At 45.0% G+C, this 23,339-nt stretch overlaps 1 protein-coding gene across 1 annotated transcript in view; it reads right to left on the bottom strand.

The window, feature by feature from the left end:
* Positions 1–23,339, bottom strand: part of LOC130380328 (metabotropic glutamate receptor 4-like) — a 103,297-nt gene that overhangs the window by 38,156 nt on the left and 41,802 nt on the right. Inside the window, exon 2 of the mRNA XM_056587523.1 lies at positions 21,672–22,935. Coding sequence (XP_056443498.1) covers positions 21,672–22,226 — 555 coding nt within the window. The 5' untranslated portion in view covers positions 22,227–22,935. The remainder of the gene's footprint in view (positions 1–21,671; positions 22,936–23,339) is intronic.

Below are 23,339 nucleotides of genomic sequence, written 5' to 3'. Positions count from 1 at the left end.
GCTAACGTTTAGCTTATGCTATCATATGAAACTAGGTAACCAAACGTATCTAATTCTAACAGTTCTTTCATGAAACCATGTCTAAACGGCTTAATGCTTATTGTAACCTGTCTGCTAACTGTCTATTGTGGTCAGGTTCTTTGTGTTTCTTTATACAGTAACAAGAAAGACCCGCCAGAAGAATTCTTAACGATCCCGAGGCCATGGGGAAGCTGAACTCGGATTTGTCTAGTCCGTATTTTTAAATGTTGATGTTCAAGAATACGCTCTGAAGTTTTTAAAATTGAAAAAAAAAAAAAATATTCAAAAGATGGGCTTCACCGCCATTGTATTTATGGTATATGTATTTTTAATTTGACCTTTTAAATCTTTCAATCTTGATAATATATAGTACTCATTAACTGTTATTATTACTGACTTATTAACATTAATAAGCATTGTTCCCACTTTGGATCCCGTACCTGCAAAATGCATAATTAGCAGTTTAATAAAGGACTTATTAACCCTAAATAAGCATGGTTCCCGCTTTAGATCCCTTGCCTGCAAAATGCATAATTGGTCGTTTAATAAAGGATTTATTAACCTTAATAAGCATAAAAAATGCTTAGTAAAGGTTTAACAATGAAATAATAGCGTAAATGCGTTTATTAAAGGGGACCTATTATGCTTTTTCGACTTTTATGACCTATAAACGTTGTTATAATGATTGATAGTCATGTTTAACCATACTAAAGTGTCAAATAATGACGTACATGCATTTCGACGTATTCCCTGCTGACAGTCTGGGGTGGCTGTGCAGACACTAAACAGTCGGGACAACGTTTGCGATGCACTTGTTCACATTTCCGGTAAATCATCTACGTAGAGGCATTCCTGCCACGCCCCCATATGCCTGGTCAAATCTGCCCGCGCGCGCGCTTCAAGGAAGGTAACCAATCACAATGGAGTTGGGTTGGCAGGAGGGGGGCGAGGGGGCGGAGAAGGACGAAACCGAGCGTTGACAGAGAAGGCTGTAAGCGCCCAGATGAGAGGAAGAGTTTCCCGAAAATCTACATCGTTTTTTGTGTATGGTTAAACATGACTATCAATCATTATAACAACGTTTGTAGATCATAAAAGTCGAAAAAGCATAATAGGTCCCCTTTAACAACTATAAGAATCTCATTATTATATATAAGACCATTATTAATGTTATTAAGCAATCAATAAATAGTTGACAACTTTCTTATAAGTGCTTATATATAAAGGTCTTATAATCTCACAATAAACATGTTTATTATGTTATTATTAACACTTATTGATAGTCTTATTAACACAAATATAATGTTAATAAGCATATAATAAGGTCTTATTACATATTAACTAAAGTTGTTTTGAATTTGAATACATAATATGTACCCATGTTTATATTATTATGGGCAAGGTGCATAAGAATTTAACCAGAAAGAGAGAAGATTCATTTTATTCCATTTATTTGCAATTGATTTATCGAAAACAACACACTTAACAGCATCATCATGCTGCTGCTGTTGCTAGTTCTTTGACCCATCGTGCTGTCAGTTGGCAATCATACTTGCCAGTCACCTGTGACTCTTCTTCTATTAAAGTCATCAAGATAACATTAGTCATCAACTACTGAAGACTCTGTAGGCCCTAAATGACCATGGATTTACTGAAACCGCTATGAATTAAAGAAGTGTTGAGCCTCTCTTCCCCTTCCTCTAAGAATATAAAAAAACATCAGAAAACGAAGTTTCTACAAGTTAGAAACGTCATTAAAAATCAAGGAATTCAAAGCAATAAACAGAAATAAGCTCTCAAACGAAGGCAACGTAAAATTTGTCCACAAGGCAGGTAATGCTGGCTTTTCACACCAATTCTCTAATAGCAAATTCTACTTTAAAAAATAACAACGTTTTGTTGTATATCAATGTACTTATTGACTCACCAGATCACCAGAAATCACAGCTCTTCCTCTATTTAAACCAGGGGTCTGAAACTCAACTTACCTGGGGGCTGCCGAAGGTAGAGCCTGGGTCAGGCTTGGCCGCATCAAATATTGCACAGAAAAAAAGAGCACAACTGACCCAATCTAAGTTAAAGATCGGGCTATAATTAGATCACGTTGGCTATGTAATCGCTGACAACAGGGGACATTTCATAGTGGTTGGTGGAAACCGGGACATTTTAGCGTCCTTTGGCTCTTGTCGGGACTCAAGACACGCAACTCAAAATTGGGACTGTCCCGGCAAAACCGGGACATCTGGTTGCCCTATCACAAGTGATAAAAAAGTGTGGCAAGCCACTCAGCAAAAATGTGCGTTTGACAACAATGTGGGGGCCGCACTAACACTTCAATTTGATGTCATGTAGGGGGCCACAAAATATCATCCTGCGGGCCTCAATTGGCCCCCGGGCCGCCAGTTTGAGACCCCTGATTTAAACGTTCTAATAATTTTCAAATTGCCCTAATCAAACTATCTGAAATCTACGTCAACCACGTGACAAGCATCTTGAACTTCCGTTGACGCAACTCTCTCTCTAAATGGCTTTGGGCCAAGCCATTGGCTGAACAGGACCTGTTTCAACATTCAGTGCCTTGAGGCTGGTATAGGCCAAGCCATTGGCTGGATGGGACATGTTTCAACAGAGAGTGCCTTGATGCGGGTATAGGCCAAGCCATTGGCTGGATGGGACATGTTTCAACAGAGAGTGCCTTGATGCGGGTATAGGCCAAGCCATTGGCTGGATGGGACATGTTTCAGCAGAGAGTGCCTTGATGCTGACAAGACAGGTGCTGTCACAGGGCGAGACAGCTTACAAGGAAGGAGAAGGTCACGGACGTCACAGTGAATTTAGCGATGTACCCGCGCTTTAAAAGGTAATCACAGACCCAACTTATTTCACCCGTGAACCACTGAGTTTATTCTCCTGCTCCTTCCTTCTTTGTGGGAGCACTCTGCTGCTGCTCCTCTGCTAATCCCCTGCCCCTTGCCAGTTTTCACGTTTAAGGTCCTCTTTTGTTGGCCGTCAGCAGGTGAGGTGTGTGTGGGTGGGGGGGGGGGGGGGGGGGGGGGGGGTTCTTCCTGACTCATACGCTGCTGTTTCTCAAAAAGACTCAAATTCGACATTCCCCTGAAATAAGTCTCTGGGCCATGGAGGGGGGCTGGGGTTGTGTGTTGGTTAGCTCATCGTCACCATCGGCGTGAAGACCTCCGGTGTTGATGGCGTGAGGACCCCCATAGTGCGGGCGACTTCTCTGGGACTTAGCTGACCTCCCCCCTATGACAGGGATGATGAATTGCCATTGCTGCCTACCCCTCCCCCCCTCCCTTGGGTTGTGTAACCTGCCATCACCTCTGGCCTTTATCCATTTGGCGCTCCTGGCCGTGCCGAATCAAACCATGGTGGCCTGTAAGGAATATAAACCGATGCAAACAAAAGAACGATATTCTCGGGTATGAGACAGATACAAACACAAGAACCATATTCTTGTGTATGAGACAGAAACAAACAGAAGAGCAATGTTCTTTTGTATGAGACGCATCACCTCACACACAGAGTAGGGGTACAATCTCAACGGTTTGATTTGTCAGTATGCATACGTTCCTTTAACTATTTGAGCCTGGGGGTAATGAGGGTTTTGATGGAAGCGCACTGCAGTGATTTTAGATGGACGATATTCGCTAGTACAACAAAATGGCTAGGTTGAATAGGACAGATTTCTTTTGGAGTAGTCATGTTCTTAAAACTGGACATTGGATAATATGGCGCCGCATTAGATAGCTGATACTGATATTTCGTTAAAGAAATGTCCTCAGGGAAATATGTTTGAAATATTGTCGAATGCGTCAACAAGACTAATCTGAAACACATTGGCTCTTAATGACCCACTGAGATAAGGAAGCAAAAAAGGGGGAATATTAAATGTCCAGCTGAATTCAGCATTGCCGACATCATTGTGTGTTACATCTCTCCGAAACACAAATATAAAATGTCTTTGAAAAAAATCAATCGGAAGACGGGAGAACGCCACAACAGTGCTGAACCCCGCCACCCCATCCCCATGGCCTCAACACGTTCACCGTCCAGTTCAGTGTGGTCTATGTGCCTGGTAGGATGTCATTGAGACCACCTGAAATCATAAATCAATATTGTAATCATCGTTTGCATTCAATGAGGACGTGTTAAACGATTTATATTAACGACATTGCCTCTGTAATACGTTCAAAGATCCTCAATAATTAGTCCCCAAAAAATAGGATCTCATACTGCGTTTTTACCGTTTTCAAATGATTACCAAGCCTTTTTTGAATCATGACTTGAAATAGGAATATTTCACGTCACCCATCTCCCTCCCCCCCCTCCCCCATCCAGTGGACAGGTGAAGAGACACAGCATCTGCGTAAACAAACAACTCTCAATGAAGAGATCCATCAGGCGCCATGGTCCGGGGTCCCCTATCAATAACAACAATGGCCGCACGGCTGCACTCGCTGGGAAAGACGACAGAGATAAGTGGGGGGTGAGGGGGTGTTCCTCTTAATCTATGTTACCCACTGACCACTTGTTTCCAGTGTTATCGCTTGATTGAATGCGGCGACACAGGCAAATAATCTAATTAAATATATAAATACATCCCGCATGTGGATGAACATTCCCCTTCACTGTCAGAGGACTGGGTTCTGACGGTTACAACCAAGAGGGACCCGGGACCGTCTGTTAATGAAGCCCTGGCGGAGACCACTTGAGTGTAGTTCATCTAACGATGGACTTATGATGAGGGGGTTTGTGTGGTGGAGTCAAAATTAACAGCCAGCATACTAAATCAATGGACATATTTGACAATGCTACAAACTGAATATATTGTTTCTGTGTTCATTAATGATCCCAGATTCAATTCATTATTATGAATTTTGAGAGACTCCGATTTATTTCATTTAAAAGTTATAAAGGATATAATATCAAAGTTTCAGCGTGAGAAGCTCAGCCATCCGTGAGGAACTCGGATTAGAGCCGCTGCTCCTTTACTTAGAAAGGAGTCAGCTGAGGTGGTTCGGGCATCTGGTAAGGATGCCCACTGGGCGCCTTCCTTGGGAGGTGTTTCAGGCACGTCCAGTGGGGAGGAGACCTCGGGGAAGACCCAGGACTAGGTGGAGAGATTATATCTCAACACTGGCCTGGGAACGCCTCGGGATCCCCCCGTCAGAGCTGGTCAATGTGGCCCGGGAAAGGGAAGTCTGGGGCCCCCTGCTTGAGCTGCTCCCCCCGCGACCCGACCCCGGATAAGCGGACGAAAATGAGATGAGATGAGGTGAGATGAGTTTCAGCCATAGGCTACTGCAAGGCAGCCTTTCTATTCACTCAATGTGCCGAAAATGAATTGCTTCCTCTGAAAAAATCTCAAATACTGCCTGTGATGCTACATCTCTGGCTTGATAACACTGGTGTTTGAACCAATGGTTGACGTCCCAGACGCTACGTCCCATTTTTTATAGTCTATGGTCATGGAAAGGTTGAGAAAGCAATTTAAAGTAGCAGCTGTTAAAAAATGTAGATGCTACAAGTTAAACAATGTAATCAACATAATCACTAGGTGAAATGTCTGGATACCGAGTGACATTTATTTTTTTAGTTGCAATGGGTTAAGGGGTTCTGCTAGGGGATGACCAACCTGGTTCTGTGTCTCTCCCACTGCCAGAATCCCAATCAGCAGCCACTGAGGTGGCGGTAGATAAAGCCTGATATTACTGTCCAAAGCGAGCTGAACCGGGGCTCTGAGGCTTCTTGTGCTTCTGGACCACAATGCAATTCTAGGACATCAAAGCTAAGCCGGGAAAAAATAAAGAGCAGCTTTTGGGCGTAGGATTGGGGATTTTTTTGGCAATAATATAATATAGAGAATATGCTGGCCTCGTCTTTAAAGCAGTGTATTCCCCCAAGATGAACTCTCTCTCTCTAAAAAGCATACCCATACACAAACACACACATCGAACCTGGCACCAGTCTAAACGCTCTTGGAATCGCCTTGTTCACTATGATGATAGTTTAAATATGAATATGATAGATGAGTCATTTATTTAAAATTGAACGACTTAAAAGATGTCCGCCCTGTGAAATTAACTGTAATTCAACTTTGAAGTGATTCAAATGATTATAATTTTGATTGCATTAAAGACAAAACTTGCATTCCAATAATCTACGATCAAATCAAAGAGATATGTGTGTGTGTGTGTGTGTGTGTGAGTGTGTATGTGTGTGTGTGTGTGTGTGTGTGTGTGTGTGTGTGTGTGTGTGTGTGTGTGTGTGTGTGTGTGTGTGTGTGTGTGTGTGTGTGTGTGTGTGTGTGTGTGTGTGTGTGTGTGTGTGTGTGTGTCTGCGTCTGCGTCTGCGTCTGTGTCTGTGTCTGTGTGTGTGTGTGTGCATGTGTGTGTGTATTTGCACCAACTATGAGAGACTCTTGGTTGAAGTAGTCCACCTCTCTAATTAGATGCGCAGCAAAAAACAGGAATATATTACATTTACATTATTATTTTTATCAACAAATAAGCAAAATGTTTTTACGTAACTACTAAATAGTCTTTCTCTCTTGGTCAACATATTTAACTCTACCGCTCGAAGTCAGGTGGCATGGAAGCTATTACAGTATGATGCATTACCAGGCTAAATGTTTGTTCAAGCTCGTCATCCTTTTGTTTATATCTCACCCACGCCACCATCTAATATCCATTTAGAGTCAAGTTACTCAATATTAATTGAATCTTCATTATAGGCTACCTTTATTTATCCAAGGTATAGGCTACGCTCCAAATTATTATATATTTTCATACAGGAGTACGCTTGTACGCTAAGTTGGGTATGCTAATATGCATGCATTTAAAGGAAACTGGGGCACCATAAAGAATCATACATGAAGATGGTTACATCACACAGAAATACCCCATTAGTCTGGATGGAAGACTTAACATCTATGCTAGGAGGCAATAGCTAACTTTGCTGCAAACATAGTGATAGCAGGGTGATACTCACAATCAACAGCCAATAGTCCCAGTTTAAACAAAAATAAACTGTAACAACCAGGACTTATTTACCCTCCTAAAGAAATGCAAAGATGCAGTTCATCTCCTGTGGTGGTGGACTAGTAGAACACGATGGTAATGGAGGAGTTAACTAATATGAGAAGCAACAGACAGAGCATGGACAGAAGGACAAGGCATAACAGACAGTATTGATCTGGGGTCTTGTTCGGCGCCAGGAAAGCTTCCCTGACCAGCCCCCGTCCTATAGATCTTAACTCTCCCTGTATTGAATGGGAACCAGCTTGCATGTTGCAGAGGCTAGCCGGCTCTGGACACCCCATCCCAAGGGGGTGGGGTGGGGGCGGGGGGAATACGCAAGAGCCATAATTCATCTACTACCCAGGGCTAGGAGAAAAACGTCTGGGGAATCCAAGCACAACGTCAAACCTGAGGACACCCCCCCCCCCTCCATCCACCCCCGCGCCACATATCACTAGCCCCGGACAGGCTAATGTGAGTGTGAAAAATGCTAAATGATGGAAGTAGCACTGGACCACTAGTCTCTAGTCTGGAGGGTTTAGACTCATGGAGCCCTGGCCCATATTGACATCCCTGCGGCGGCTGAGTCTAACTATTCTGCCAGTCGAAGCCGGTGTTATCTCGATTTTTGGTATATAATTATTGGCTAGTCCTGATGATTTGGTGCTATAATATAGATAAAGGGCTTTTAAAATAATTTGCAGTAAAAATATATCCTATAAAATATATAAATTACCTATTTAAGCATAGCTAATTGTATATTTGCTTCACTCTTATCTGAATTTCTATGTGGCTTGAAGAAAGAGCTAATGCTAGTACATCACAAAGTGCATACTTATGCGTAGTTGGTAATGTGGGAGAAACCTGGTTATATGGAGACAATGGAGGGAGAATTTTCTGCATGGTTACTGATTGCTTTGTCCTAGTTGTTGAATTGTTACGTTGCGATTCGAAACAACGAATGAAAAATGGCAAAATAGCACAGAAAGAAAGATAGTGATCTTTGTAATAAATGAATGTAAAGTATACTAATTACAGTTAAGTAAATATGTGTGAAGCTCCGGGTAAATTTATTTCCTTTGCCCTAGCATCATAATCAAATAAATAAATAGTAAGAATGATGATGGAATATGGAATGGTGTATGGGAGATGGAATATTTAACCTAGGGTAATTCTATTTTCAATTCCATTAGTGCCTGAGTGAACTCAGATGTAATTACATCCCCTTCCTTTTCTCTACATGGTACAGGCAAACAATTCTGTTTTTTCATTTGATTAATAGATTTAGCTAAATAGATTTAGCTCCTTTTATCTGGTAAATGGTACACTAGGGAGTGGGTAATACAAACCATAGCTCTGTTGGAATTTTCGATATTTTTTTTACTTAAGGAAATATGATTCCGTCTCCGGTTTGTGTGGCCGTGAGTCTTTTTTAGAATCATTCCTCAAAGTGCTGCCATTTGCAAAAATAAATGAATTAAATAAAATTCTAAATTCAATCAATAAAGATTACAGAAACATTAGCTTGTGGAAATGAGCTAATTATGTGTGTAGGAACAAGCCATTATTGTGTTCTCATAATTGAACCTTCCACAAGCTTTGTGGTTAGATTCTCATCACTTATCTAAAGACAATTATAACATTTAGGACTGAGTGCGTTGAGACTTGTACATATATAACAAACAGCTGTTCTTTGGAATAAAACTTAATCATCATCTCACTCATTATCATCTCAATGCATTCTGTCATCTTGCGGCCACATTACATAAGCTGCGTTTACCGTCAGAAATTAAATCTTTCCATACACAGTTTAGGAAAACAATGCTGTATTGATGATGGATGTTTATCAAATTCCCACTGTCAGCTGTGAGATATTGCTGCTGAAATCCAGCGAGAGTGGATCGCATCAGATGTGTCTTTAGGCACGGCAGGTGTGGCATATCTACCATCGGAGGCATTGATTTGATGAGCCATCTGTGCTCTATGAAAGAATAGCGACCGTGCATACAGCTTCACATTCTGCAGCCAGGATGTGAAGAGATGCTTTGTGTATGGTAAACTATGCACAACATTATGGAAATAATTGCTGTATGCCAACATTCTTGAAAAGGGACAATGAGAAGAAACTATGCTTTTATGGCGTCTGTTGATTACTACATATTCTTGCAGATTAAGAATCTGAATGAATGCTGTAATGTTTTTCTCGAGTTATCAAAAGTAGAATCCTTGGATGTGCTTAAACGAGGATCAAGCCACATTGTTCTGAGGCATGAAGACCGCACAAGATAATGCATTGGTGGTCCCTGAAGCTATGCGACATGATGGCCTTTTGATTGAGCAACAGCAAATCCCACCGTCATCAAACACGTTCCCCTCGCCGTCTGCCGTCTACCTGTCCTGTCGGCTATCAGGGAGACAGAGGGGGCGGAAGCTTCAGGGGAGATTAATCACGACAGCGGTGACGCTGCTTGACTATGTTTTCATTTTCTGATTTCATATATTGCACTGTAGCGGAATAACTACCCTTCAGAATATGGGTGTGTTTTTTCTATGATCAAGTATTTTTCTTCATACAAAGAGACACTGCAGCCGCTTCATGCGCACAAGCTCAGTGTAATATTGTGAACGGTCTATCAAACCCCCCCACAGAAACCTGTGTGAGTCCAGGGCTCCCACGGGGCCCCACGCATCGTCTCAACGCAAGCGTTTCCAGTGCGGCCCCCGAGGGAAACGAAGAATGAGCCAGACGTTGACCCCGGCATCACTAGATGAAAACGGTGGGCCAGGGTGGGCCAAACGGTGGGCCAGGGTGGGCCAAACGGTGGGCCAGGGTGGGCCAAATGGTGGGCCAAACGGTGGGCCAGGGTGGGCCAAACGGTGGGCCAGGGTGGGCCAAATGGTGGGCCAAACGGTGGGCCAGGGTGGGCCAAATGGTTGGCCGGTGGGCCAGGGTGGGCCAACAGTGGGCGAGGGTGGGCCAAACGGTGGACCAGGGTGGGCCAAACGGTGGGCCTGGGTGGGCTGTTTAGCTGTGGGCGTGTGACAGTCGTTCTGGTGGAACGATATCTGTGATGAGGCTCGGCAAAAGGTTTCTGGCCGTACTTCGTCTTATCTTTCTGACCTTACAAGATTCTCTGAGCCGTAAAGGTTAACATACTCAGGACACACGATGAACCGTTTGAGCGGCGCTCTGATGCCGGACGCCCCGAGCCCGCGGAGGACCCCGGCCCGACACGTTGGGTATTGTGCGCTCCACTAAGATAAACACCCTGTCAAGGCCTCCAGGAGAACAGCACCAAGAAAGGTTTTTTAGAATGCTTATTGCTCACACCAGCATTGTAAGGAAGTAGTGGGAAAATGTCAAAGAGCAAATGTGAACCTTTTCATAGGGAAATTGTTGACTTTTACTTTTTGTGCGACTGTTCTTCTAGCGCCGTCGACTACACTGTGTTATACGGTCTTTCTACTGATTCATCATCTTCACTCCCTGTTGGATAATACAATTTCCGCTTATGGACTAGTGAATAGAGACACTTGTGAACATGGAGTCCCAAACTCAAAGCATTATATTGATTAACTAATTACTTTGTTTAGATTAAAATTAAAAGTAAAACCGAATTTAAAATAACATTTACTCAGCCAAAAAATCCACATTGATTTTATCATATAATCCTATTATTTTATGCTGGGATATCGCCCGTGACAGCTCGATATTGAGTGAATGTTGAAGTCCATCCCTGCCAACATAGCGATGATGCAATGTAGTGAAGGTGGAAGTGTCTGGCTGCAACTTGCTAGAGATGCTTCTCTGGGGTATGAAAGCTCTCTTGAGTATACCATGGGGAGTGTGTTCCTCAGAACATTGCCAGGTACTGCACAGTACCGCAAAGGTATCCGGCAACCAGTAACAAGCTGTATCCGTGCTGAAAACCTCAGACACACTGAAACATAATCCCCCTGCGACGCCTCCTCCTATATGTGTACAGAGACGCGTATGGGGAGCCACAACCAACAACATCTATCCACCAACACCACGGTGTTGTTCATCCGTCTCTCGCTCTTCATTGCAAGTGGGGCATTGGATTGCTCATGCACACGCTGCTGGTCAAACAGAAGCAACTTGTGTGAGCATCCATCAACCCGGTGCTGGTGTGCTCTCGTATTTGTCACAACACAGCCCTTAGTTAGACAGGGCTTCCTGTCTCCATCATAAGCGTTGCGTTGTCTTGAACAGATATTGAGCTGGCCAGTTTCTGTTCACCTTTAAAGTATATAATACTAGTCTTTACTGACCTCATAAACCTGTAATTAAATAAAAATGTAATGTAATGTGATCAATGCTTTATGTACTTATTTTTGGCTGTGATACTACTACTACTACTACTACTACTACTACTACTACTACTACTAATAATAATAATAATAATAATAATTATAAAAAAAACAATAATAAGTATAATAGTGTGTTACACTTTAAAAAACAAGCATTTTTCAGAGTGACCCTTTTGTGCCGTCACATAGATACATGCAGAAATGTACTGAAATGCTAACAGATATAGATAAATACGTGCATTCCTTTTGGAAGAAAAACTTTACAAAAACACGTTATAATAGCGCTCAGTCACAAGTAATTTATGTAAGGGATAATGCCCGACGAGGTGTCCATTATCCATATTAATGGACGACGCGGAGGCCTAGAACCATCAGACGCGCAGCAGAGGACGGTTGCCTGCGCGAAATCCATTAATTCCTGATAATGGACACCTCGAAGGGCATTATCCCCCTTATAACATGGTCACTTGCCAAAGAAAATAATTTAAGACCATTCACTTATATTTTCATGCGTTTTACCATCCAAATATAAAGTTTTTCAAAAGCCATAACTTTGTTTCCCTGGTAACACTTGAGGGTTTGACTGATACCTGGAACAATCATTACCCTCCCGTACGCAACGGAAACGTTGTTCTCTCCTCCACCAGGACGGACCTTAGCTACGACTTGGCAACGGGAGGTATTCTAGTCTGCTCAGCTATGAGCCAGACAGCTAACGTTATGCATTGTACATATTTATAATTCGAAATTCGTCCCAGCCTTTATACCACAGATATTCTAGGGTCTATATACTGATATATATCGCCATCAGAGGGCCGCTTTGAATTCTGTCATTTGCATTCCATTGAATGCAAATGTTAGAACTTAAGCATAGTAACTATATTCCCTGAATGGTTCTGATGCAGTAAATTTGAATTACCAAAACATAAATGATTATTGTAGCATGTAATTATACCAAATATGCAGAGAAAATATTAAATCCAGCTGCATCTTGGATTATGCTAAACATACCTGCACACCGAGGGATAATGCCACAGAACAGCAACACATACTTCCACTAATGCTAATAACTGTTCCTCACTCGGCTTTCCTGGTACCATTCCAACAACTCTGGATATGCATAATTATTCCAAGAATTCTCGAAAAATACTAAACGCAACCGCATCTCGGTGTGAAGAATAATCCCAGCGAAACACCATGTCATAAAGGCCACTTACCAACAACACACACTACTAATGCTTAAAAAATCTTTGCTCAATAGGGTAGCCTGGTGCTATTCCATCCCATTACGCCTAGACATGCCAATGTTATTGCTCTAAACTGGCTGCTGTGCCAAGGGCCATATCAGCAGCATTCCCCACCCAGCGGTGGAATAAACAGAACTCACACAGAGACAAAGAAACTCTAAAATATGCGGTTCTTTCTCAGGCGTGGTATCAATTGTAGCAGCACTCTAATCCATTACCCCCAGACGCCTACGATGGAAGGGATCTGCGGTTGGCTGATAAACGGCAGCAGAAACAAAGCTCGGAGACTGCCCACATTTATGTCTTCCCTGCCATTACCCAGTCGTACTTGGAGAGGAGGTGGGCAGAGCAACGTGTTATTATACACAACCTTCTCCCTTTCAACCACGGCGGCAATGGAGGGACGCACGACTTTGTTCCACGGCCTCCTTCTGTAAAGTTGTAGGGGCGTGCAGGGCAGCCTCGTGTCTCGTGTCGGCCTTTCTCCTCCTAACCGCTGGCTCACGACGTTCGGTTCCTCAAACTGTCCTCTTTGTTTGTTTGTGGCGTCGGCCATTATTCTCTCCAACAAAACGTCTCTTCTCGGCTCCCCTTAAGCGAAAAACAATTTTGAGCCTTTGCGTTCGGTCGGTAAAACCAATTAAGATGCAACTTTTATAATTTGCCAAGAACCATTGCAGGGAGATAATAAAGGGGAGAATTTATGGTGTCTGTTTTTCTGTGGATTGACAGGAAGAAGAGAAATGGTCTTCTGGAGTACATAAGTAAAAGCCAGATATTATATTGGTGTGTTTTGGCTGCAGGCCAAAATGTTTGTTCTTCAATCTCCTGGAAGTTGTAGCCTGCTGTTGTTGACCTTGCTAAATGAAAGACATTGCTGTGGAAATTGATAATTAGTGAGTAAATAAAGTGTCGCTGCCTGGGGTGTCAACCAGTACCGCAAAACGCTGCTGCTTTGATGAGGTTTCAGTTTTTTATATTCTATGGTGATCATATTTTCTACATTACTTACTTTCCATAACATCACATATATGTTTATGTACTCATGAGTGTGAATACTGCATGAGCCATTGTCATGTTACATCTTATATTGATGTGAAAAACATAAAAATAGAGGAGGAAATGACATTAGAACAGGACCTTACATAGATGCAGATAAAAGTGTCTACATGTGTTTAAGGGTGAGGGAAACTTTCCTTTTAAATCAGTTTATTTACAGACCTTTTGAAAGTTGATGATTTAAACAGTTATTCTTCCATCCTTTATTATCTATTTATTTGGTCTATCTTGATGGTCTCTGTTCACCATGTCCATCAAGTAAAGGTATGATAGAGAACGCAGGGAAATAAGCCTACATCCTCGTGTCATAAGTATGCATCACAGCAGTACAAAACTGATTCTTATGTCATTAAAACAGCTCGTGGACGATTGCTTAAGCCCTAGACACGAGAGCATTGGACACATATTTGTCATTATACCAAATCTACAAAAACATATTTAATGTTCTGTGCATCCCAATGATTCTGCCTGCTTTAAAAGCGTCAACATGTGCAAATGATACAAGTTTTTTGCTGTGACCCTATTCGAATTGAATGACAACAATAACATCAGAATAAAGACCATTTGTATGTCATACAACTTAATGAAATAAAACCAATAGGAGATACAGTCCAATACAATCCAGTGGGCTGCCAAGGTTTCATTTAGGAAAAATCAAATTAAGAATATTATGAAACATGTATATAACAAAGCGTTCACCCTGCCTGAGCTCATTTTGAAAACTGATGCAACACAGTGAACAGGACATTTCTTCCTAACCTAGGCCAATCTCGAGGCACTATGGTTAGCTCTCACCCTGGGAAGAACGGCACTTTTCTGAGGCCCCAACTGCTCGATATTAAATATTTAATCTCCCTATTTTTTCAGCTGAAGTTGCATAAACTGAAAGTGGGGCTGCGTAAACCTGTGGTAGCAGCTATGCAGTGTGTGGTGGTTAAGAGGCAGAGAGGGCTGAGTGGGCCCGCAGTCTTTCCCGCTCAAATCACGCTACGCCTAGCTAATGCTAGCTAAGCAGTGCAGGCAGATTGGGCGAGTCCGTCGAGCGGTTGTTTCCCTCTCTGGTTCTTTTGACAATGATGCCAGCAGACAGCTTAGTTCTCTGCGTGAAGGCTAACTTTACTTTCCATTTTCTCTTGACATACCTTCAAAGTTTGGCACCTTTATTTGAAACAACACACATATATTTTAATAAACCTCCAAAAGTGTATTCTTTTTTTTATTTTCTATTTCTGACAATCTCTCCAAAACTCATGCTTGGGATTATGGGTATGCGCACAGTACCAGCTGAGAAAGGCTATAAGATACCTAAAGTGCAAGATATAAAAACAGAATCCTGGTAATTAAGTTTCAGGAAGAAATATTGCAGGGATTCTGGGTTCCTGACAATTTCTGGGAAATATTTCAACTTTTTCAGTTGCAGGACAGCTTCCATAGTTTATTACAAACACTGGGGGAGATGGCCAATATTACAACAGAAGGGGTACTGCTTTCCCATTTATCTTCCTGTTCATCACGACTGTAAAATAGGACAATGAAATCTGACTATAAACACGATGAGAAGGCTTAAATTAATTCCATTCTGGTGAAATACTTCATTGGATTTAGCTCTATACATTAAAAATGTTCACTGAAAACCAATTGGCTAAATTATAGTATTTTCTCATTAAAGACCATGCTTAGACCTCATTGACCTGTGCTGTTACCAAAACAGCAAATTTTCCCATTCAAACATGCTGCATTTACAAACACTGTTCGCTGTTTAGCAATGCAAACCCACGTCTCCACGCATTCCCCTTACAGGAGGTTTCTCTGTGGTGGGAGACAGGCTGAGCCACCCACGTTTCATTCATGAGGGTGTCATGGCCACAGCACATGGAACTAATCCATGTCAAGAGCTGCTGTCTCTTGACATGGAAGGTATCCGTGTCAGAGCGTCTGTCTCCGTTTAGTCTGGGTAATTGATTAAACGCGAGAACAATGCAGGCAGGTAATGTATTCTGTGAGTCGATGGCGCTGGCCCACACGCATGTCCATGACTACATGGGTCATTGGTTTTGGAGGAGATAACAGGAGTGTCTGTTCTCTAAAGAAAGCCATCGAGGAAGAGGTGCAGTGCAGTGTATTGTTTTATCTCTCCCTTTTCAACAAGCACGTTGCTCTCTAAAGATAAATGCAACCACCGTGCTGCTTGTGCTAAACATACAGTTCAAGGAAAAACTATAAAACGATTGACTCAAACATCTCTGCATACCAAACCAATAAGATTGTTGACTAGAAGAGATGAGAATGAGATAATATAAGCTTAAGTCCAAGTTCTTTCCTCAAAAGTAGAGATTGTGTACAAGGCAAAATAACATTGAATCAAGCCTGACGTCTACATTATGCATAAGAATAGCTGCAGGTCAAAAGAAGAAGAAGAACTAAGTAGACACACTTCCAAAAAGAGGCAGGGAAAGGATCAATATCAAATAGTGTGAATGCATAACAAGTAAGGAGGAAGATTACTTTATTTATATAAGAGTGTTACTTCAGGGAAAAACACAGTGTACATGAAATGTTTCACAATGACTATGTGGTTTCACACTATGGAACTATTTCTACATTATTTTTTTGTAATTTACAGACATTTTAACTAACAGCAGCTGCCGTTGCAGAACACTCTCATGGCATTGCGAGATGGTATTATACCAACTCTAAAAATAATTGTCCAAAGCATCTTTGCATTTGTGATTCGATACCTTGAGTTTACTCTGCACATTGTACAATTGAGAGCATCTTCTGAAAAAATGAGCCCTAAGTTGGTCTATTCATCTTAAGTTTAGTTTCGGTGCAAACCCTTCGAGAAAATCAATAGCAATATGGTGCAGCAAATTCAGTAGTTCAACCCCTGACTCCGTAAGTTAAGCAGGAGAAAACGCCTCCACGTTGCGTTCTCCTTATCACAGTGGCCTGAAAAAAATATGATTCATATACAAGCTTATTCCTACGAAAGTCTTTAAAGGAACGTTGGCTGGCTTATGAATGGAGAAGACACATCAGCGTGATCTGAACAGGTCTGTAAGAAGCTGGGATTGGCTGGGGTTTTGCACTGGGGCAGGGAAGGTCTTCGTCAGGGAAGACCATTAGCCTGGGGATGAGAATTGATCGTCCTCTGTCGGCTTTGGTAAGCCCACTGGGTTAACATCTCTGGTGATAGCAGACACATGGCATCACCGGGTTGGACTTCCATTCTCCACCAGATTAGCCTTATTTAAAGTTGATTTCTCTAATGATGACTTGTGAGTTGTGAAATCCTTTAAAAAGACAGCCACTGCAACACGTGACAGTCAGGTACTTCTGTTTTATTTATAAATATATATATATTTATATAAATAAATGTATATTTATAGACAACATATAGAAGCTTTTAAATATGCTGTATTTTATTTAGCATAGATGGCTGTATTTATGATATGATGACATATGAAGCAATTCCACTGAATTGGTTGTCTCATTCTCAGTTCATGATATTTGAAGGGGAAATAATCCTGAGATGTTCAGGGAAGTACACCGCGCAATACATCCGTAACACAGCCTCCCATCCATCCACATTAGCCTTGATTAACGAGGATGAGCTATCTTTTCTAATGGTACCCCCTCTCTAATTTGTAATGAGGGTCCCTTCGGTTTGATTCACCAGTGATTCATGGGGGCCTGCGCAGTGCCCTCCTCTCCGACGTGCTCGGAGCCTGGCTGTCTTCCACGCGGCGCCGTCGCAGGGCAGCCCAAATTCCTCTTCTGTTTAATGCTGTCTGGAGGATTGAAGACGGCAATTAGCGGGAAGGACATTCCCTCCACATATCCAGCCTCTTCAAAGCCCCCCAGACCCCCGCCCCACCAACCGTACAGAAAACAACCTTGTGGTACGAACATTTTATCGACTCCAGTCCTATTTTGACATGCACAGTTTTACATCTGAATTTTACGATTCTTAATACCGGCTGAGAAAACCACCTATAGGTTCCGTCTGGGGGTAAGACTGCATAGTCCATAAGACCCATACACCCACGGTTCATTGTATTACATTACATTTATTCAGCAGATGCTTTGTCCAGAGCGACCTGCGTCAAGGGCGGTCCAGTCGGCCCTGGAGCAGAACTACAACCCCTGAGGTACTGACCTCGCTAGAACACACTGCACGGTTCGTATGGCATTGCTGTTATACAACATACCGTTGTACGCCTGTAGCATACCATCCTATTGAATGCCACATGCCATAACAGGACACAATCGGCTGCTGCCTGTGTGTTCATTCTTTCTGTCTCACTTCTATCACCAAAGAGTATCGCCAAATCCTTCATGTTCCTCTGTTAGTTTAGTGCTGGGTTTTACTCCGCTCTGAGCTGCCCTGTTGCCCAGGTCAGACCCTCACAAAACACATTTTCGATGAGTGAAGGGTAAATAAATTAATATCAATGTAACAAGAAAGCCAGAACAGGAGGTACAAGCGGAGATCATTTCTCACAATGCCTCACAGCGATTAGAAGCCGCAGACACCAGGCTCGCCGACGGAGCGGGACAGGGGGGGGGGGGCAACGGGTCAAACTGAGATACTCTCTCTCCGGGCCGCCTCCCCAATGGACCGGCGGCCGCGTGGCGGGCTGTGCTCCCCAGGCTGGAACTAATCCCCCTCGGCTCACAGACCTTCTGGCCCGGACCCGGGAGCACGCCGGGGAAAGGGCTTGTGGTGCGGCGTGGTGAGACGCCGGACGGACTGTGTCCGATCGATAGGAGGACGTCATGTTGAGTGACACGGGGAAAACACCGCCACGGAAACACGGTGAAACAACAGCCTTCCTGCCGCCTTCCTGACAGAGCTTGTTTTTATTCTCCCACCCCTGTTTGTTTTTTGTCGATCGGCCCTTATGTTGCGTTTGGTTCTGCTGGGCACAGACAGCATAATAAGTGGGGTTTGTCGTGCATGGATGGGTGGGTATAGTAGTGGCTGGAGGCTTGGGGGGAAAAGGTCTGTGTAATGTAGGAATACTGCCCATTTGGGCGGCCTCTATTCCCCCTTCCCCGACCCCTTCCTTCGATCAGCGGCCGGTCCGAGCGTTGGCTCCGGCTCCGTGAAGGTGACTCGACGTGAGGCGAGCCCAAGAGCACCCCCTGAGCCCCCGTGGCTGGAGGTGGACGTGGGGAACGGCTCCTGCAGCACGGCCTTCTGGGAAATCTGCCTGTCTTCATGAATATAATTAAGAACTCTATTATGTCGTTTGAGTAGTAAGCCCCCCTTGCCAGGATTATGGTCCAACCCAGGATTACCTCTGATTTATTGATTGACTATACTCATGGTTTAAAGTTGCTCTGGGATTCATAATGTAGACGAGGACTTCCAAGATTAAGAACCGTAGTAGAATACAAAGGGGATTAGTATTCTCTTTTAGTATTCTATTATTCGTTTTCATGGTGATCTCCAATCAACCCATGCAAACATCAGTTCATCATTATTGTTCTTCCATTCATACGGATCTCCCTACCGATGGAGCTCATGTCCACAGAGCCGTCCGCTCACAGATCGAGCTGTGGCTAGAAAGAGGAGAGGCGGGGAGGAGTGCCTCCTCTTGACATATATCTCTTCCTCTAATGAGCGGCAAAGAAAAGGAAGATCTCTCGCTTTACCGGCAGCACAGCAGTCAGCTAGTTAACCCTCGGCGTCTGCCGATGCGGGCGTCGCTTCAGTCGGTACAGGATGCTCCCAGGATGCCTCCCTTCCTCTCTCTCCCTCTCTGTCTCCTTCTCTCTCTCCTTCTCTCTTCAGGCCTCTCCCTTCCACCGAGACTATCGCTAGTCCTGCAGAACCAATGCGTCTGCTTGTGACTAATTTGGAGCGCTGCTGCTGAGAGTGTGCTGCCCATACCCCACACCCCCCCCCCCCCGTCCCCCCCCCCCGTCTCCCCCCTCCTCCCCCTTCTTCCCCACCTCTTCCCATCCCCGTCCCTCCCTCTTTTGCCTGAGAGCTTATGATTGTCTCAGCAAGTCAGCTCACGATACCTTGGGGGAAAGAAAAAAACAGGCGGCCCGTCTCACGATGCAGTCTCCCTCCCCAGCCCTCCATCATGTCACATCCCTGCAGAGGGAGAGGGAGAAGGAGTGACACGGCGTGTCATGTAAAGCAGAGGATGATGCCAGTGTCCCTTCCTGTCCCAGCCGCCATCAGCAGAAGACAAAGGGAAAAGAGAAAGGAAAGAAAAAACGTGAAGCTTTAATTACCCTCACTCAGTCTTGAGTATCATAACCAAGCCAACACTAATTACCTCGAGTGCTCGTGCACTCTGCTCTCCTGCTCATGTAGCAGTAAATAGGAGCGAGCTGATGGGAGCCCGTCCGAGGTACGGACGGGGGTGTGCGGCGGTGAGGTGATGCAGGAGGGAGAGAGAGAGAGAGAGAGAGAGAGAGAGAGAGAGAGAGAGAGAGAGAGAGAGAGAGAGAGAGAGAGAGAGAGAGAGAGAGAGAGAGAGAGAGAGAGAGAGGGAGGGAGGGGGAGAGAGAGAGAGAGAGAGAGGGAGAGGGAGGGAGGGAGGGAGGGGGAGAGAGAGAGAGAGAGAGAGAGAGAGAGAGAGAGAGAGAGAGAGAGAGAGCTTGTCCCAATCCCACACCTCCCCCCAAAAAAGGAATGACGTTACTACAAAGTGGTGAAATATTCATGTCACACCATGGGGACGGATTCCTCCCGTCTGATCCCGGAGTGCTGAGCCAACACTAGTAGGCTGAGACCGCAAGCAGGATCAGGATAAGCCATGGAGGAATCAGTGGAAAACACACACACACACACACACACACACACACACACACACACACACACACACACACACACACACACACACACACACACACACACACACACACACAGGCTAACGATGCCGCCCATGCAGCAAAGTTATGATCAACAAACAAACTCTGGTCATTGTGAGGATGTTTCTTTCCGGCGGTGTCAGCACTGGCGCTTTCGACGCCATTGTTCACTGCTGTAAATAAGGGAACAAGTCTGCAGGTCTGGCTGTCATCTCAATGGACAGCGCTAACCGTCATGCATAGTTGTTCCCTCCACCTGATACTTTGCCCCCGCGAGAGACGAGCTGAGCATCCGCCTCAGCAACACTTCACACTGCTGGGAATTAATTTGTGCCATGAATGCTAGTGGCGTGTGTGCGTGCGTGAGTGCGTGCGTGCGTGGGTGCGTGTGTGTGTGTGTGTTTTTGTCTGTCTGTCTGTCTGTCTGCCTGTCTGTCTGTCTGTCTGTCTGTCTGTCTGTCTGTCTTTCTGTGCATCCGTGCGTGTGTTTCTTATTCGTATTCCAGTATTTACTAACTATCCATCATTTGACACAGAACTCATTTGTAAGCAGACTTTCTTGACAACCCTGAACAGGTGTGACGCCAGCACCGCTCTATCGTACATTTCGCGCAACCTCTAAAGTGTCAAAGCAACTCAGTCGCATCCATTCATACGCTCCACTCGCGTAAGCTTGCATAACACGCATGACAGCCTAGAATGAATGGGCTGAAGGAACGCAAATGATTGTCGTTAGTGGAGAGGATTATGAAGTAAGGATGGGCTGCAGTTTGCTGGACAACACCTTACTCTAATCTCATGCATGAACTGAAGGGCAATTAAAAGAACATCACCAAAACCTGCAGTACATGGATTTAGGTTTGCTTCACGGCCCGGTTGATTAAGTATTTAGTTTAGGAGTGTACAAGTTGTATGATGACATACTGCTGCATGATATCGCCAGAGAAATGTGTAGGTTTGTGTGTGTTGGTGTTCACGTACGTATATGAGTGTGTACTTGTGTGTGCGTTTGTTCTGATGTGTGTGCGTGTATGCGTGTGCGTGCGTGCGTGTACACAACTCTGTGCACGTGTTGGACTGTGTGAATCAAGAAACGACGCAACAACGTGCAACGCTGTGAAAACCAACAGGGGGGACTCACTCTGAAGAGTCGCAGGATGTTGGCCACCATGATGGACACGGAGCTGGCCGACGCCCCGATCACGCCCACCACCCTCTCGGGCTTGGTGATGATGGGCGGCCCGCCGCTCAGACACTTGACGTCGGTGGAGTCCTTCTCGATCAGCGCCTGGACGAAGGTCAGCGACTGCTCCAGGGCGTGGGTGTCCCGGGAGCAGGTGTCCAGGATGCGGGCGCCCAGCGTGATGTTGGGCAGCAGCTCGTGGTCGTTGTTGATGCGGTCCAGGGCGAACAGCATGGCCTCCAGCCGGTGGATGCCCTTCTCCTTCTTCAGCTCGCCGCAGGCCTTGCCGTCGTTGCCCCGGGCGTGCACGGGAAACAGCCCGCCCAGGGAGATGTCCCCGTCGATGCGGATGGAGTTCAGGTGGGTGTGGCCCGGCGTCTTGGGCTTGGCCGCCGTGGCGGTGGTGAGAACCTGGAGCGCCAGGAGGAGCAGGTGGAGGAGCCGGCGGGGGCCGCCGCTCGTCACGCGACCACCAGTCCCCCCCCTCGCAGAGCTCCCTTGTGCAGCAGCCATCACGAGAGCCTAAGCACGCATCCAAAAACGAAACCAACGTCCCTTGTAGAAATGGGCCCACGCATGCAATTGCACGAGCACGCAACAAAAGGGAAAAAAAAACGATCCCGGAGGGTGGGCTGAGATAGTCTTCAACGCACGCTTTAGGGGTCTTTAGATGTCTCCTCTCATGTTCCTCAGCGCTGACGCACCAAAGTATTTATAATTCTGTGTGTCTCCCTCTCCTAGGCGGCGTGCTCTCGGCCCCCCCTATCTCTGCAGGTCTCTGTGTTTTATTCCGGTCCTAATGCACCTGAGCAGAGCGAGGTGCTGCGCGCGGCTACGGCTACGGCGCTTTGAGGCCCGCGGCGCGGCGGCCTGCACACTGAGCCATCTCGGGAGTTACTAGTGGGAACAAAGGTGTTGAGTAAACCCCCGTCTTCTACTCTCTCTCTCTCTCGCTCTCTCTCTCTCTCTCTCTCTCTCTCTCTCTCTCTCTCTCTCTCTCTCTCTCTCTCTCTCTCTCTCTCTCTCTCTCTCTCTCTCTCTCTCGCTCTCGCTCTGGTTCTCGTTCCTCCACTCCTGTGACTTGAACTCCTGTGCAGTGGATCGCCTTCTTCCTGCTTTCCGTCCCCCCCCCTCCCCAGGAGAAGAGAGCTCGGGTGTCAGGCCTGTGAACGAGGCGGCGGCTGGCTCACAGCCTCCATAAGCTCCGCCGCAGCCAGGGATCCTGCAACACAGGCAGAGGAGAGAGAGGAGGGTGTGAGACGTGGAGAGAGAAAAAAATAAATATATATCTACACACACATGGATGAAGGAATGAGTCGGCTTCGGTCGGTTCTAATTCGCAGCATCGCGGCTGAGGCTGTGATTCTGAGGCGTTGTTTTCTTTGGTTTAACGTCCGAATCGATGCAGGCCCGAACCCTGTTGACCCACAAAAAATAGCTGATTCAAAAATGATATGGCATCTTATCTTTCGATGCTTGCAGACCCGGTCCTGGTTTCTGGATCAAAATGTTCAACCCCCCCCCCCCAAAAAATCAATAAGCCAAATACTTTAGAATAGCGGAGGGGGGCTAAGGGGGGGAGGAATGAGGGGGGAAATCCATCCTCTATTTTGCAGCCATGCTTCA

Source organism: Gadus chalcogrammus, chromosome 1 (genome assembly GCF_026213295.1).
Source record: "Gadus chalcogrammus isolate NIFS_2021 chromosome 1, NIFS_Gcha_1.0, whole genome shotgun sequence".
In the NCBI taxonomy this organism is placed as follows: domain Eukaryota; kingdom Metazoa; phylum Chordata; class Actinopteri; order Gadiformes; family Gadidae; genus Gadus; species Gadus chalcogrammus.
Note: the sequence above shows the minus strand (reverse complement) of the source record. Positions and strands in the feature narration are given on the sequence as shown.